General features: G+C 40.1%; 1 protein-coding gene and 1 long non-coding RNA gene across 22 annotated transcripts in view; one reads left to right on the forward strand and one right to left on the reverse strand.

Moving 5' to 3' along the window:
• Positions 1–18,253, reverse strand: part of RAD51B (RAD51 paralog B) — a 452,264-nt gene that overhangs the window by 53,191 nt on the left and 380,820 nt on the right. For 8 of the 17 annotated variants that reach the window (XR_014956026.1, XR_014956032.1, XR_014956030.1 and 5 more), the window contains exon 13: positions 414–533. The exons of 1 other annotated variant lie outside the window; for it this stretch is intronic. Coding sequence is in view for 8 of the 16 variants with exons in the window: in XM_085582077.1 (XP_085438203.1) it covers positions 414–533 (120 nt within the window). In the remaining 8 variants the exon portion in view is untranslated. Of the gene's footprint in view, positions 1–148; positions 534–18,253 lie in introns of those variants that run through there. 8 more of the 17 variants (XM_085582075.1, XM_085582073.1, XM_085582071.1 and 5 more) reach the window with 1 other exon arrangement.
• The window catches only part of LOC146767336 (uncharacterized), a 130,497-nt gene that overhangs the window by 23,307 nt on the left and 88,937 nt on the right, over positions 1–18,253 (forward strand). For 2 of the 5 annotated variants that reach the window (XR_014956034.1, XR_014956035.1), the window contains exon 2: positions 8,735–17,229. This is a non-coding gene — a long non-coding RNA (uncharacterized LOC146767336). Of the gene's footprint in view, positions 1–522; positions 17,230–18,253 lie in introns of those variants that run through there. The other 3 variants (XR_014956037.1, XR_014956038.1, XR_014956036.1) reach the window with 2 other exon arrangements.

An 18,253-nucleotide genomic window follows, 5' to 3' on the forward strand; every position in this document is an offset into this window, starting at 1 on the left:
TCATTCTCTTGAAAAAAAGAAGTGAACATTTCACTGTGTTTTGGGCTGTGGACATTGCTGTGCTTGGCCACTGGTTCCTCCAAATTGATGAGGTAGTGAGGTATAATTAGGAAGGCACGTGTGGCCTACACTTCTTCAGTACCATGTATGTTGTTCAGAGGCTTTTATTATCAAGTCACTTAAATTAACCTAAGCAAAAGACTGGTTTTTCATAAGTTCAGAGTTAAGTATTGCTCCACATATACAAAGAACAGCACTTGGTTTTAAAGTTAATCTTTGAAGATACGAAAGAAGAAGAATGCTCACTCTCTGCTTCACCAGATTTTTGAAAACCAATGTCATCATTTGTTCAAGTCTTTGGGGAGGTTTCATTTGTCCTTTCTATAGATTTGATGTACTTCTTGAAGTCTCACCAGTAGTGCTGGGTAAAGTAGCATCATGTAAAGTATCTTTCAGGGCAGTGTTCCTCACTCGTATGGGCTGCAGGGCAGGATTGGTTCCTTCCCAAACTAAATTAGTTTGATCCTTTCGGTCTGAAACACACAATAAAGACAAGACACCTCAGTCACAATATTTCTGAATGAGATTGCAAAGTTGCCATTTCCTCCAGCAAACAGTCACTTGGACATCCATTTAGTATACAAAATAAATCAAGGTAATAAGTTCACTATGAACCAATGTTACAGATTTGCTGAAAATGGATTGACATGCATATAATGATCCTCTTCATTCAGCCTGTCTGGTTGTCCTTCTAGTTACCAATGTCCAAACTCTCCTTCTCATTCTGGCCGGCAAACTTTCTGATGGGCTCTAAAGCCAAACTTTAGACTAGTTGAGGCCCCTTTACCATTCTTTGCCAGAGCTCTCCAAAGGCCAGCATGTATTTGATGAGAATAGTGTACTTGCTAGGGTACTTTGCACCACCCTAATTTTCCAATAGAACTGATTTTGGTAGCCAGCACCTATGAACAGAGAATGGAATGTGCAAGAAGATGGACATTGTCTAATAGAGCTCATGTTTGACAGTACAAATACATTTTCTAGAGTTAAACAGAGCACAGCTTATAGCAATCTATTTTCTAACTAATAGCAAATTGCCTTGGATTCTGAGAGAATATTATGGATCCACTTTATATGCTTTTTAATACCTAGGCTGAGATCAGAACCTGCTCCCAACCAGTATAAGCTGCTCCTCTTCTAGTCTTAGACCTCTGTCAATGCCAGGCGGTAAAGTACTTTGGGATGAAGCTCTCTATGTAAATAAAGGATATTATATAACTTTATGTAGAAAACAGACTGTTGTTTGTGAGAGGAGATATTTAAAATGAAAATGAAAGCCTTCCTGAGCAGCCTGCAAACTGAAGAAACACACACAGTTACCAGGGCCAAACTATCCAAGGTACTAAGCATCAGTCAGATCACATCATGTCCTCAGGTTTGCTGCTATTAACTGTGTTGCAAGGCATCTCACGCCTATACAAATACATATTTTTTTTCCAGTCTCTGCAGCTGACCCACTGAGACAAACTCCATCATTGCACAGAGAGCCCTCAGGTGTCTGAAGGACTCTACAGAATAGCCAGCTCATACCTGGGCTGATTCCTGCTGATTCCTACTGTGCTGCACCAAAGCTTTAAAGAAAGTCCATAAACCTAAAGGAGGAAAGTAAAAGGCAGGATATTTCACAGTAACAAGCCATGATTAACAGAGGTGATGTTGTAGAAGAAACGCAAGGCTCTGACAACGCAGGTTGTCACAGTAAGCTGTGTCTCAGTTTTCCTCTTCCTCTTTAGCCCTGTTTGTTAACTATATGAAAAAACAACGACACTAGAAAAGAGCTGGTCATATAGCTGTCCTGGTATAACCATATTGACAATGATGATAACTCTCATTTCCCATATTCCACAAGGGAAATATGCTACACTGACAAAAGCACCTCTAAGACTGTTTAAAACAGCTTTGGTATTTACTACAAGGCATCTACAGCATTACCCAACTGTACTTCATGTTACTATAGAGCTCGCTTGACAACCCAAAAAATGTACAGGATGTCCTTCTGTGAATTTACTGGGAGAGAATAAGTGAAGTTGTCTATACTCCATCTAGCTTTGGGAGAGGACTGTCAGGAAATGTATCTGAGAACTTATTTCAATAAAAAGATAGGAAAGAGTAGGCAAGTAATTCTTTCCAAAGAAACAGCTTGTAGTGAGCCTCTGCGAAGTCTATATTCTTACCCTATTAAAACAATCAAACAAACAAACAACCAAATCCCCAAGCCCCACTCTCTAAGAAAGGGAATAGAAAATACCATCTGTCTTCAAGAAGAATCCAGGCGTTTCCATAGTCATGATATACTAGGCTTATGAACATTGTCATTCTTAGTGCATAAAATACAATGAAAAATAGTTTTATAGTGTCAGATTAGCCAACTACATTTTTGAGTTTTAGATAGCCCAGTAAATGTGCATTTTCAATATGCTGTCTCTCTTTGCTAACTTGTTTGTTTCTCTTAAACCATGATGTTTAAAACAAATCACAGGAATCTTGAAGTCTGTTCAACACCATTGCTTTTTTAACAGCATCACTCAGGAATTCCAGGTCAGATGAGTCTCAGGTTTTGTAAAGTGGATGACCATAATTTTTAACTACAAGAATACCATAGTTTTTTTCTAGTTTTCAGTAAGGTCCATTTTCTACCAAACAGGGTTTGTATAGGAAGCTATGTATTATACCACGCATCCAAAATCACAAATTATAAAACATAACACAGGAGTTTTTCCATATAGTTTTTCTAGAATAACTGCTGGTTACTAACAGGTACTGAACAATTCCCATTGATTTTGTGTGGAATAGCAATACCCAGTTGTATCTGCACCTGAAGCAGGTCAATGTGCTACATAAAACTGCTTAGATTTCTACACAGGCTCTGATTTGATCTTTTGTTATCTTCTCCAAGTGATTCAACTTGGAGAACTGGCCTGATTATATCATTATAAGCAAATACATGTAACTCTTTCACGGGGCAAGAAGCCATTGCAAAGTTATTTGTACTGAATGTATGCAAATCAGCTTCAGTATGAGGTAGTTTGGGAGAAGTCTGGGGGGATTTCCCTGCTTTATGTAATCATTATTGCTTCTTAGTTTCCTCTATTCACATAGCCAGGAGACATAGGCTTGGCACTACTTGGTAGTTTCTCAAACTCAATTTGAAAGCAAACTAATGTGCTCAGTGACCTACAACAGTCCTGTGACTTTCAGTAAATCCACAGATGCTGGTGCAATGACATCTGGAATGAAGGAGGCCTGAAGGAGCAGTAGGGGAATAACATTACAGACTTCATTTGCTGGCACACTTTGACAATGGTCAGCAGCCAGGAGGATCTGTGTGCTGTCCCTCAGCTCTAACTCTGGCCTAACCAGAGCCCTGATTTCTCAATTCTCAATCCACACAGAGTGATGCACCTCATATGTGGTGAGTGCTGTCAATTCACTCTCCAGAGTGTGGGGCACTTATGAGGCTCCTGCACACCAGATGCAAGCACACAGAATTGGCTGCCCTCACCTCCCCATGTGGAGGTGAGGAACAACACTCATCTTACCATCTGCTCAGGTGTCTCCAGTCCCACCAAAAATATTCAATGAAATGACAGGCTGGACAGGTAGAAGCTTTAAGGCAAGTTAAGAGAAACCCTCTATCTCTTAGCAGCCCACAGAGAGCTCTGTGCTGTTCAGGCCACACTGCTTCTGACATCCAGGTGAGCCTGCTCAGGGCTTGCCTGAGTATCGCTCCCTCCCCTGTGTATCATGCTGTACACATTGTAGTGTTATGATTCCAAACTGGAAGATTTATAATTCAGCAACTATTCAGATTCTGAGAAACACACTTACTGAAAACCACTAAGGGAAATACGACAGGTAAAGTAAGCATGGTGGCACTGAGGAGGAAGGAAATCTCCCTGCAGTGTGCTGATAACAGTGTGCTTGATATACACAGTGTTCAATCTGCACAATCTGCAACTGGGAAAACACAGGCTAGCTGAAGGAAATTCAGCAAGGGGGCCCTAGGGACTGAATTAGTCTGTTAAAATACTTTGTTGGTTTTATTTATTACTGCTTAATTAGGATGCTTGACCAACACACTGGAAAGATAGTAACTGTTAAATATTCAAGAAGCTGACCTTTCAGTTACAATATTGCAATTCTGAATAAAGTTCATGGAAAGTTTGTCCTTCCTAGGTTCTCCAACAAAGCCAAAGGGAACTAGACTGGGCCAAAAAAATAAAAAAGTAAGAAAAAAGTAGGGCAGTACTGTGGAGACCTGCTTAAAAATCCAAGTTTTGCTACGGGCTCATTGAATGATCTCAGACAAGTTGTTTCCTGCCCTGTGCTTCAGTTTTTCCTATCTGTAAAAAGAGTACAACAATGTTGATCTTCCTTGAAAATCGCTGAGATGAATGGCCAAAAAAACAGTAATATATTATTAATTATTATTATTTCTGAGGAAGAAAAAGCAAAGAGAAGAAATCATGAATCTTTCAGGGTTTCTTCAATCCTCATGAAAAATAAAAAAGCACAACAGAATGTGAATTTCACACAACAGAAACTTTTGGCAAATTACCTTTAAGAAGAAATAGTGGGCACATAATTAAAAGAAAGTTTAAAGTGGGCAGGCACTCAGGAAAATGCTCCAGATGGTGAAACAAGTTAGGCTGCAGAGCAGGCTTCCCACAGGAAGCGATGAAACCCCCATTGTTTGAGACATGTGAAACTGAATTCCTCAAAGTGCTGGTATGTACAATACAAGGAATCATTCTACACTGTCTCAAAGTATAGCAGCACTGTGATGACCTAAGAGAACTGTACCTTCCATTTCTTAAATTTTAAGAGAGAAATGACTCTCTCTGACTATGGAGAAGCTGTAGACTCATTTATCAATATAGTACCTGAGGAACATCTGCTGGGGAGTAACTACATGTATTTTTGCAGGGAATGGATTCATCAACTCTTAACAGATCTTTCACATTCCTAATTCTGATGTCTGAACTTTTTATGTCAATGAGGGGAAAGAAGGCCCTCCCATTTCTGGGAATTATAGTGTGTATATCCTACTATTTATTTCCTTTATTACAATCTAAAGAGAAACTGCATGGCTTGATTTTTACAGGCAGTGGTTTACAGAAGAAATACCATTATTTTAATGGGAACCAAATGAGCAATCCTTACATAAATGGCATTATGAGATACGGAACTAATGTTGGAATGTTAAATGCTTGGGATCAAGATGGGAACTGGCAGCAGCATGCTGGAACATTGGGGTTTCTCCACACTCAAGATACTACTGCAAACATTCTCCAGTGCTGTTAATGCTAGTTCAGCTCCTCTGGAGGTGGCTCTGGAGGGCATCTGACTGCTTCTGTTGTTACTGGCTTCAAATCTTAAGACCATCTCTGAAATCCAAATTCAGAGCTTTGGGCCAGTTTTATTGATAGAACTTAGTCTGGTTGGAGCAGAAAGAGCAAGAAAACTTCTTAAAAGGAGCTGGAGTAGCTGGAATTAGAGTTTTAATACCTTCATTTCCTCTTGGTCTCATGCCTGCTGGTACACATAAACATGCTGTGAATTGATTCAGTTGGCAGATGAGCAGTAGTGATCCTGTTTTACTCTATTCACTTGGGCAGGACAGCCATGGAGTGCTCCTGATCCCTTCTCAGCTCCTTGGGCAGGAGAGCTGGTGCCAGGAGCAGTGGGATGTGCAACCCAGCATGCCTTCCTTGCCTGCTTCCTCCACCGAGGAGGGCTGGCACTGCCTGCACGTCACCCCGCCCTGTTCTTGGCCAGAGACTCAGCAATTTCCTCAGGAATGAATCACAAACAAAAAACCAAACAACAGCTATTTAAGAAGGTTTCGTCTCCCTCCGGAACTGTCCTGAGCAGTATCATATTCCTGACAGTTTATTCTTCAAGAATTTAGTCATCTAAAGTTACAGTGACTCATGTGATGAACCTTCTGCCCATTTCCTGGAAAGAGTCTTGCATGGTCCTCTACACCTCCTGCCATTTTCCTTGAGAGTCTCAGTTCTCACTTCATTTTCATATAATTCAGCTTTCCTTTAATTTTGGGGTGGAGGAAGAAGGCAAAAATATCTTGAGTGTACCCAAATTTACAGTATAACCAGAAAGCAGTGTGGTGAAAGAAACATCTGGAAAACAAAGATGAACACTGAACCAAAGAATCTCTTGTAGTCGCCTATTGGGCTGAAATCTGGAAGTAGTTGCCTCTTGGGCTGAAATCTGGTTAGAAGAAAAGGAGCTGCTCTAAAAAGTGCTGTGTGGTCCAATATGATAATGAATTTACCAGGGCTGTACCCTGTAAAATGAAAATGAGGAAGATTTCAGGGCTCTCTCAGATTATTGCTTGGGTAGGTATGACTCACCCTGGGCAAATGCCACTGATGACAAGCATCCCGACACAAAATATTGAATGAATTGTGCTGGATGAGAACCAAAGTAACTATTATACATACTTGGGCCAATCTGAAAGAGATTTCTGTGCAGAAGTCCTTTCCTGCTTCCTTTCCCTGATGGAAGTTCAAAAGCTGCTCACAAACAGCTTGAAGGATACTTCAGCAAACTCTGATCTAAGTGGGGTTGTGCTATGCCTACAGTAGACAGCTACCTGGACATCAGTGATACCCAGACCATCCCTTAGAACCCATACAGAAGTGACACTGCTGCATGCTTATGCTACGGTTAAAGCAGGGAGTGGGGGTTTAGTGTTATTCTTGAAATATCCAGAAACCTGTGAGAGTGTGACAGCATCAAATTCATTTCCAAAGTGTGAAACAGCTCAGCAGCAGTGCTGGTGTGCACTTAGAGATCAACTCCTTCTACACCTAAGATGACAGAGAAAGCATCCTGACTTACACTAACTTGCAGCAGAGATAGTTAAGGAATTTGCAAATCTGTCTTACAGGATGATTTCAGTGCTCAGTTATATCTGTGTAACTGGCACATGTATTGGGGTATGTGTGTGTATGTATATGTATGTACATATACACACACAGACACACGTCAGTACACATACACTAACATGCATCAGAAGACTGTCCCTCTAAAGGCATAGAGTGCCAAGCCAAAGCTGGCCTGACATTCTTATTTTTTTAAAAAAAGTAAACTTCTACAAGCCCTGATTCCAACAGAAATGTTTCCATGATTTATTTTAAGAAGAGAACATTCCCCTGCAGTGCTCACCACAACCCAAACATTGCAGCACTGTGCAAGAGCATGAGAATCAGAGAGGAAACTTAAGAATCTATTTTCACTGCTTCAGAAGAGAAATAAAAACAGTAAGCAAACAGGAAAAGCAGTGAAAAATAAATTTTGTTTTAGTGGTGGCTGCAGTGTTATCTGCAATATAGCTAAGGAGAGTAGACTTGAAGCGTGCAGGCATTTCTAGTGATTTCTGCAAGACATGACTAAGTGTGTGATGGGCACTTGTGGGAGCTATCTACACTGTAAGAAGAAGATTTCTTTTTCTTTGGTTCTTCTTCCTTCTCCTCCATCTTGCCTTTCATGTCTGAGAAACTGAACAATAGACTAGAAGAAATTGCCTCACTGTTTTCAAATATAGAAAATAATTTGAAGCATGGGCAAGCTATGCAGAGAACAAATTCCTCATCAGTGGGAGAGCACTTAGATCTTGAAAGTAATGGGAAGAGTCTTTCTCTAAATATCTGGAGCCCTCTATTGTACAGACAGAGGCACCAGCCCTCAGTGCTACTCTTTGTTTCTTTGCTCAAATTTGCAAAAACCAGAAAGCATTAGAAGGAAAAAAAGGGGCATATGTTAAGACAAAGAACTAATGAGCAAGCACGTGGTTTCCTGACATGACTACTGAGTGCAAGCACACATGCATGCAGACATGCACACACAGCACAGTGTCTCAGTCTGAAAGATCTGTGTACTGAAGAAAGAGGAAAAAAAAAGTCAGTGAAGCCTGCTCAAAAGGAACCATAAAGAGTGATCTTGTGGCAGATTAGTGATTTCACCAGAAAGTTTTTGGAAGCTGTAAACAGGAAATGGTTAAGTAAAAGCAGGTGGAGATGCTGATTGCAGGAACAATGCAGGAAATTGCTGAGTGTCTGAATGGATGCAAAAAAATTGCTCTTTTGCTCAGACCTTGGCAGTCACTGTAGGCCCGCTCCACCTTCTCCTGGTCCTTCCTCTCTACCTTTATCTTCCTAAGCTACAGTCTCAAAGTCTGCAAACACCTTTTGCTGAAGTGATCATCTCTCCTTGAAATTTGGAACCAGTTCAGGAGAGCTGGGAGGTTCTGCTTGGACAGCAAGAAACAAGAGGACTCACCTAGTTGGACAAGATTGAGTCAGAAGTACCCAGCAGTACCCACTGCCTGCCAGGAGTCTCAGGTGTGAGAAGCCAGAACAGCATCTCTGGCTACTGCCCCAAGTGTCAAATTCCCAAGTGTGTTTAGTAGAACAGTCAATCAGAGGAACATTACTCCTATGTCCCCTTCCATTCAAGGGGGCTTCCAAAGCCCTAAGCTGTAGGGATCATTCTCCATCTCCACTGACTCAGTCCCTTCTGGGTGAGAGCACTGCAGCTGTTTAATAGCTCACAGCAACAGCACACAAGCAGATGGAAAAGAAAGTGAAATGTGCAAGAGACATTTTTTCCACTTTCCTTCTAACCTTTCCTCTCTCTTCCTCATCCACAGGCATTTGTGCCAATTCCAGACTACTCCAGATGTGTCACCAGTCTGCAGAGGCTTGGCTCTGGAGATAGGGATCTGCTTGCCAATGTGCAGCCTTCCCAGTGCTTTCAGACCCAAGTGTCAAGTTCCTGCTGCCACAGTCTCATCCCTGGCTGTGCTGCCAGATGTGCTGCAGGATGAAGGGCAGACATGCTGGTAAGGAACAATTCTGCTTTCTTCTAGATGAGTATGGTGCTGATATAAAATTGCTTAACATAGACAAGACACTCTTGCCTTCAAAGTATACTAAAAGTCACATTAATGCTGTGAGAAAAGTTAAGAAGTATATGGATTAGTTTGAATCATTTTGACCTTGTCTACATCTTAATTATTGGATGGTAAACATTCTCTTAGATATTTCTCCTCCTCTCCTACACATACATTAAAAAAAATCTGTTTCATCTTATATTCTGAGCAAAGAATGGCAAATGAGTAACTATGGAGTTACAACTGCACAAACAAAAAGATTTTTCTGGCAGAGAAATCTTGCAAGGAAATCCTGCTCTTTTTTGACATTGTTATTTTGGCAAAATTTACCAGGTGTTACTGGGAGTTCAAACTTTTACTGCCTTTTCTGTATCTTTTAAAACAGAGAGTTACTGTATACACCCTAACACTTTTAAAGTTCAAATCCTTAAATCATAATTGGGACAGCACCTTTGAGAGTAAGCTTTAAACTTACCCTGAGCAATCTCCCATATTCCACACTTCTGCCCAGGCCATACATTCCTGGGAATGTCCTGAGAACAGTTGTGATCAGAGACCAGCACTCCGTACTGCTACCCCCATGGGAGGAAAGAGGTGGCACTAGCAAGGAAAGGTTGGTATGACACCTTCTGCAAGTGCCACCACACTTGTCTAAGATGCCACGGGACATAAGTGGACAGAGAGAATGTGTGCTATCAGCTTCAGCTGGATGGCAGGCCAGCTTCAGGTAGTTAAACCTTGGCACTGACTTCCAGGAAAAAAACAGTCTATGATTCATACAAATCTAAGAAACTGAGAGAAAATAATTGGAATGAGCGGAACAAAAAGAAACAGGTGCCTCTTTCCTGCTCCTTTCAGAGTTTCAGCTTTCCTACACCCTTACTCACGTATTTTTTTGTACTTAAGTTGTTGAGAAAAATAGCAGGAATGAGGTTCCTGCTATAATTACAGTTTACTGAGAAAATCACAGCCCACAGTAGTGATTTCTTTAGTGCTAGAGACAGATGTTGCTGAAGTCTAATCACAGGCTTCCCACTAACCAGGCCCTGAGTCTAATCTGTCATCAGCTGAGAGGCTGCTGGCTCTTGCCATGCGTGTGAACCCAAGCTGCTCAGCTGATTCCTCTCCCCTCATCCAGAGCCAGGCAGTGCCAGAAGGAGGGTATGTTTCCATTCACTCCTTGCCCTCAGTTACAGTGATACCACAACTTCAATGTGCTGCTTATCTCTCCTCCAGGCCTAGTATCAAAGCCTTGCTGGAAAGGGCTCAAGTGGTTGTTTTCAACTTACAGTGTGTAGTGACTGCAGTTCAAAAATACAATTTGAGATAAGTTGAAGGAGAGGCTTAGTAAGAATGGGATGTAGCTAATTTGTCCTTCCAAAATGTATGGTATTTTCTGCCTCCTAAGAGGACAACGTGATGGGTCACATAACCTCCAGATGCTAACAAGACCCAAAGGTGGATGAGTGCTGATGAGCACAGAAATAGGAGGAAGAGAGCAAAGCAGAACTGGGCATATTGGAAAAAGTCAGGAAAGAACTTACATGCAGGAGGGGATTGAACAAATCTCTCCTTCATGTTACACACAGATGTAATACATTGCCACTAAATATTTTGTATCTGACATTCAAAGAGCATTGGGCCACTAAGAGCACCAGGCCATATCTTTGAACTTCTCTGTCCTGGTGAAAGAATCTCGAAAATCAACAGACCCCACCAGTTCAGAAGTGCCCCAGTGCAGGCAAAAGTCACCATGGTACTGGATTAACATCTTTAGAATGGATTCTGGTAATGGAAAGAAACTGGCTGAAGGAGTCTATTTCAAAGGCACATTACTGCAGCATACAGAACAAGTGAGAACTGGGAAATTCTAAAGCTAGTAAGGGCTTTCAGCCTCTGTAAAGTTAACAAGTGCCCTGAAGTAACAGGGGAGAGAGATGGTAGGTGGGGAGGCATAGATGTGTTTTGCACACTGAGCTCTTAAGCAAGGTATAAGGGAACTGAGTTGGTCATCATTTCTGGTCAGAGGCAAAAGGGTATTAAACGAACTGACTTTCTGAAACAGCTTGTGGCCAACTCAATTTCTTTGTGTTTAGCTTTTTCTGAATCTGCACACAGTAGCTGGGCACACACTGTTATAATAATCACCAGATCTCTGCAGTAAAGGTGTGCAGGGCAGCATCTCAGCCACTGACAGATCAAGGGAAACCAAATGTAGCATGGTGTGTCAGAGAGGGGAAAGAAGTGACTCACGCAGAAAGAAAAACAAAGCAAAGATGAACTTAGAGCAGAGTGGCAGACTGTTGGCTGTAAATCAGTTTTCTTGCACTCAGAAGGGTGGGTATTATGGTGAGAGAAGCTGTATTTGACAGTAATGGAGGTTCAAGGAAGTTTGATTAAGATTAAATGGCAGTCACATGCCAACAACAGAAAAGAGGCTTTAAGACTAAAATCAAAGACCGGAAGTGACTAAGTAGGTCAGAGGCTGTGAGTAGTGAGCTGCACAGATTAAGCGGGACTTGGAGCAACTGAGTTAGCTCTGCTAAGTGATAACAGCACAATGTCACCAAGTTTAACAAATCTGACTCTGAGATCACCTTCAAGGCTTTGATAGCAAATCAGAGATTGCTGAGTCCTAGCTGTATCTACATCAGAACAAATGCTGTATGTGTTTTAACAAGAGCTCCGTTTTACAGTCACTTTTTGACCCTGCCAAGCTTCCTGTAAATAGACTGCTGTTTTGTCTGAACAGGATTTCTTCTTGAGGGGCTGGGAAAAATGAACTGACTAATAGAAACTGTGAGACCAAGAAGGGCTGCTACTGCAGGTTGAAAAGACAGATGCAATGGAGAAACTTCTTTCAACTCCTCAATTCAGTAAGTCTTTGATTCAAGAGCTTTGTTCACATCCAGGGCAGCCGGAAGAGAACAGTCACCTTGTATTTTTGTACCTGATGAGAAAACTCCAGATTGTATGTGTGCATTGGGACAGTTCAATGTATGTCTATTCCAACTTCAAAGAGGCTTTCAGTGCTCTTTGAGATGTAGGGTGTGAGGAAGGGTGAGAACTGCTAATGCTAGCCCCATCCTCATTAAGTCTTTGCCCTCTCCGGAGCAAGCATGCAAGTGGAGAGAATAGATGATATGCATGAGCAACTGAGCATCTGTGATCTCATGACCTTTGACTGTTGTATTATGGGAAATGTATTCTCTGGTTGCTATGCTTTTCTAATTCATTTGTATTTTCCTTCAGTGACTCCCTTGTATTTCCTTTGGTGCTCTTGTATAACGGTTTCAAGGAACCACAGATATCTCCAAGTTAAGCACGCATACAATAGCTTTAATTAAATGTTTGTGGGTATCCCACAGTAAAGCAAGGGAAAGGGAAAGCAAACAGTTCTGTACTTACTTGTACCTATCTCTTCTGAGCCCTGGCTTGGGTGGAGACATCATCACCATTGCCATTTAAGCCTATTTCTAAGCTATTGTAAAATTAAGGGCATCAGGTCCTGCTGCTCTGCATGCAAGCACTTCAGACATTTTACTAATAAAAAAGCTACAGGTCATCTGTGAAAGGTACAATACTAAGATGTTTTAGACTAGGCTAGAGGAAATAAAAAATAAACTAAGGGAGACTCTTCTTTGCTCCACTTACAAAAATTGAAGACTAAGATTAAAAATATCCTTAACCATTCCTTAAAATACACTAAGATGCTATCTTAGTAGATAGCATGAAAGCATCAGTTTTGGTCTTTTATATTCTGATATTAATATTTTCTGTTCTCTGTGCCATTAGCACAATCTCACTCTTGATGCCACCGTCCAGAATCAAATTATTATTATTGTTATTATTTTATATCAGAATCTTCGCTTCTTTTACAGGCAGTTAACTATATTTTTCTTATGTACAGAATAAAGTTGTGAAGAAATTTGTTTCCATTTCAGGCATTTAAAGTAAATATACATGAGGCAAATGAAATTTGGAAGGGGAACATTCATCACACAAAGATGGAGGAATAAGAGAACTAAGAGGTTATTGGTTGCAAGAGGTTATTGGATACAAAGGTTATTGGTTAGCTCTTGGAGTCAAATACAAAACAATTTTACAGCATATAAAGTGTTTAGAGGAAGAATCTTTATTTCTCTTATATGATATGGAATAGTTAGCAGTATCTGCAAAGATAACTAAGAGGCCTAACACTAGTACTAGTGTAAAGAACTTGTCTTGAGTTTTTCAATGACTGATGTCACTACTAGTTCAGAGTAGACACAAAGTAATTTAAAACCACTTTAGCAGAGCTGTACATATTTTATTGCAAATCCATCCATTACTTTTTAGTGGCTCCCAGAAACAACACATATCAGAAAATTCAAGAATAATTGCAAGGCTAGAAAGAAAAAAATAAAAGCCAGTTTGATGGAGAATAAAGAACCCGTGCTCCTAACACTGATTTTGGTTATTTCCCCACACTGAGCCCACAGGAATTTCTAGTTTTTGCAGTCTGACATGCTGGATTTGGGCAGAAGTTAAGCAGAACAGGGGCTGAATTAGGTTTGCTGGAGCTAAAGCAGCAGTGACTTTTTAGGAGGGAACAGAAAGCATGGGTTGTTTCCCTCACGTAGCAAGGCACAAACAACAACAGGGTTATCTGAGAAAATTGAGAACTGCTGACATTAGAAACAGGAACTGGCATCTGCAAAGTTGAGTAGGAGTGGAATGAAAGCAGTCTTACAAAGCAAAGGAGGAAATGAGAAGGCCAGGGAAGACCTAAAATGGTGAGCAGCTAACAAATGCTGACAAATACTTCTTTCCTCAAGAGCATGATCCTGAGTACATTCAGGCCAACTTGAAGATTCCTACCAGAATTTTTGAGATACTATTAGTGAAGATTCCTACTCTTTGCCCCTCTTTTAAGCTGTAGTCTGTTTCCATTGCATCTTCAGAAAAGGCCTATAGGGATGTTGGCGCAGTAATCTTGGGCAATTGTAAATACATTTAGTCTTCTCTGGTTCTTCAGGTTCCATTTCCCTTTAGAAAGTTGTATCTATGTTAATTCCCCAAATACGTTAAGAACCTGAAGATCAAAGTTCAGTGCAATCTCTCTACTCTGTGACCTAAGCAGTGCTGTTTACTAACAAATGCTCCCCCAAATTATTTGTGATAAGATGAGGGAATTGAAAGAGAAGAAAATAGTGATTGGTGCTTTCTTTACAACTTCTTTTTATTAGTTTGTTCTAAAAGTAGTTTGGTTCCCCCATCACACAAAAAAATTCCTATTCTTGACATTAAAGCGGTTGCAAATGATTTAGCAGAGCTTTCTGTACACTGTGAATGCAGTGCTCACACTACCTGTCACCCCATCAACACTCCAAACAGACTGGGAAAGAAGAAGAAAGGTTGCAAAATGAGTATAAATACTCTGCATGGAGCCAGTAAGACAGCAAAGTCACAATGGTGGAAAGGAGAATGTCAAAAGTTAATCCTACTTGTAATACCTCAGAAGTCAGATGCATGCTGTGAGAGGTGTTTTTCAGTTAATATTTATGTTTTGTTTTCACTCTGTGAACTTTAAGGCAGACCTTAACCAGTGAAAACTGAATTCTCTGTAGATGCTTTGCACTACCTGTTGTTGTGTTTCCAAGTTTCTTATTGAATAGCACGTTTTTTCCCTAGTTTTCAATTGCTTGCTGGAGTCTTAAGACATTTTAAACCTAACAGTAAAACACCTGCATTTTATTAAGACTTGAGACTTAAGTTCCACGTCCCTCAATTTTACTGAAAGGCTGCCATTAATCGGGTTAACCCTTTCATAGCCAGTTTTGAAGTTACATGTCTCCTACATATAGCCAAATTCCACGCTTCTATACTGTATTTGGAGGAAAAGAAAAACAGCCCTGAGACACACCCAGAGAGCTCCATCCTGTGCTGACAGGCAAAGGGTGCTGCAGAACCACAGCTGCAGAGGCTATCCTCTCCATAAAAGCACAACAGCCCTGGAATAACATGTCTGCTGGTAAAACTTAAAACTAAAATGTTCTTACCAGCCATTTTTCTTTCAAGAGATTTTTGAGTTGTGTCATAGAAACTTCATTCAACTAAATGGGAAAACTTATTATTCTCTGTGTCCCTTCCCTTTTCTCATTCCAATGTCTTAAATGAGAAACAGAACAGCACTATTACAGTGATTTTTGTGCCTGTATGTCCAATAATGTTATTATTCCTGTATTGAATTAGAAAAATGGCAGCATGTGAAGTAATTGCCCAAATTAATGCAGCAGTTTAGCAAAAGGGCTGATAAATTCAACTGTCAATGTACTAAGCAGCTGTGTTGTTACCCAATCAATTTAACTTCCTGATAAGCAGTTATTTCTAAGTCCACACACATCACAGAAGCACTGCACTGCAAAAAGCAACAACTGCTGGCTATTTTACTAAACATGATCAGTTCACTGAAGACAGGAGAGAGAGTAACTTAATGCAACTAGACAGGGACTGAGGATTTGTACATCATGAGTTCTCATTCCACTTCTGTTGCTATTTACGTATTTATGGGCATGTAACTTTAGTTCTTTATGACTCAGCTTCCCATCTATGCAAGAGAGAGAGTAATCCTTCACAGCCAGGTGAATCAAGAGGTCATAGACTTCTGAGATGATTCTGAGTCAGTCATTCATCTTAGGACTTTAGTGGCACACCTATACAGGGCTAATTGGAATACTATACATCAGACCTGCATGGCGATCATAGATTCAAACGTTTGGAGATACTAAAATACCATGGCTATAGAGCCATACAAATTCTTAGGATAACCAGGTAAGTAAAGAGAAAAGTATTAGTTGCTACCCTATATATTTACCAGTATAATTCACTTAATTGGTGGTTATTATTTACACTGTCTGATGTATTAGATACTGTTCTGATTGATACCAATACATCTCTGCAATACTGATATAGGAAATATTATCACATACCCTGGCAGTCATAGAGAGAAAAGTACTGACCTTGTAAACAAATAATTTCCATTCATCCATACATACCAGTATATGATTTCAAATCTGTGTAGGAATCATTAATCATTGGCAATGGCCTTTATCTTCATGGCAGAGATAGTTTTAGGACATAAGCCTATTGCTATTGAATATAATATCATATGATGTGGGATCGAGTAGACTGGCACATGCAGCAGTGAAAATCATGTAGTATGAGAATGGCAAACAGCCCCTATAGCCTCATGCTAGCTCTGACCACAGACCAGGAGTGTACACTTGTGTTCATATTGAGGAGCACACCTTGCCTTACCTGCTATTAGGGAACACAAAGGCTGAACATAATTTATAAAGATAATCTAGCATGGAATTGTTCACATTTGAGTTATGACTCATAAGACTTTTACTTTTCCATTCAGTGTAAGCATGCATAAATAATCATTTTCAATTGCTTCTAAATGTAGAGCTAAACAGCCTTTCAAAGTCTCTCTTAAACCAAATTGGTGTAAATCTCACATTTGTTTGAGTTTACACCCTTTAACTAGCATTAGGAAGCTGCGATTTATATTGCTGTGTAAATCACATCTGCTCATAAGCTGTGGTTTGAAAACATTGCACATCTGGAGTATCAAATGTGTACAAATTAGAGAATTATATGACATTACCAGTCACTTGCATGCAAATGTAAGCAATGTAAGCTTCATTTTTTGTGTAGTATTTAAAGTCATGCTATTATGTAGTGTAAACTACAATCATCTACTCTCTACTTAGACAGCAATCTAAACAGAGATTTGCAATCCCTTTGCAATCATTTTTACAGAGCCATATACTCAGGTACCCTGTCAGGAATGTAAGTTACAAACTGTTATGTACCCTGAAGCATGCTTATGGCCCTTCTTTATAGGTGGCCTGGTCACCATACTCATTCCTTTTGAGTAAATTAAGGGCAGGGTTTCATATTTTGTAGTTGTGTTTGTTGATAAAGGAATCAGCAATGTGGGAAAACAGAGGTTTTCCAGCTTTACTTCCGTCATGTATCAGTGACTTCTTTTAGAAGCCAGTACCAGACTGACCACAGCCAGCAGTTTCTAATCCAGGATCTAGAGGCAGGGGTGGGGAGCTGGTATAATCAATCTCTTTCAACACTGTGAAAGGGGCTGTCCCCTGCGCTGTATTTTTCTTCCTCCGAGTGTCTCAAAAGGCAGCGTCAGCAAGACTTTCCTCCTTCTATTTCATAGAATTGCTCCTATTTTCACCTCTTTTTATGTAAGTACTTTTAAAATCTAGTAATAGCAATGTTCTGCTTTAAATTACAAGTTGATTTCTTTTCAGTCTTGACTACATTTTTCTTTAGACAAATACTTGTACAGAACTTTCATCAGAAGACCTAACATTACTTTTAAGCACCAATAATGAAGCCCAACAAAACAATTATGCAAAAGCTGTTATCATCTCTATGTTTCATAATAAATTATAGATAAATGACTACATGACTCAAGGTCGTACCGTGAATCAATTATAGCAGTTGGAAATGTAGCCCAGGAACTTTGACACCCACACTTCTGCTAAAACTATGCCCTGAAAACACCAGGAGTGTCTCACAGCCATTTTGACCTACCAACATTTCTCTCGTACCACTGAAGCCTTTTTTAGGCTACGAAAATTAAAGAAAAGGAAAAAGAATGTAAATCAGTGTCTGACAGTACATTGTTTCCCCCTCTGAAATGAAGACTTTTTCTTGGTTTATTTTTTTCTTGCAGTAGATATTGGAAGGCTGAAAGTTGAAATAAAATAGGAAAAAATAACAAGCATATTTTGAGTGATTACTCAACTGGGGTCCTTTGTGACAGGAAATGCAGCTGCGTGACTAATGGGCCTGACTTTCTCTTGGCTTCCTTCCCCCTTCAAAGATCTTGTTTATTGCCCTAGCCAATTTTTTTTTTTTAAAATTGCTAGAAGCTAGAATTTTCCAGGAAAAAAAAAAAAAAATCCTTGCAAGGGGCAAAGGCAGTAAATCTTAAAAAGATCAAGGGCTGCAGAGCTCTCCCTCATCTACTCCTTTTAGCCTTCCAGGCTCTTGAGTCACGTCATATCTTCCCCCATTCTGCTCCAAACATGTGTCTAGCAGATCTTTCTGCTTTGGTGAGGGGAGGGAGTATGCGAATCGCATTTATAGCATTTAACCCTGGAATTCATAAAGGAAGGACTAATTCCATTAAATAAACCAGGGGCCTCCTTAGCCTTTTGCATGTTGTCTTTTTTATTATTATTTTTACTCGCTCTCTCCTTA

The sequence above is a fragment of the Lonchura striata genome, chromosome 5, assembly GCF_050655825.1.
Source record: "Lonchura striata isolate lonStrDom1 chromosome 5, ASM5065582v1, whole genome shotgun sequence".
Classification (NCBI taxonomy): Eukaryota; Metazoa; Chordata; class Aves; order Passeriformes; family Estrildidae; genus Lonchura; species Lonchura striata.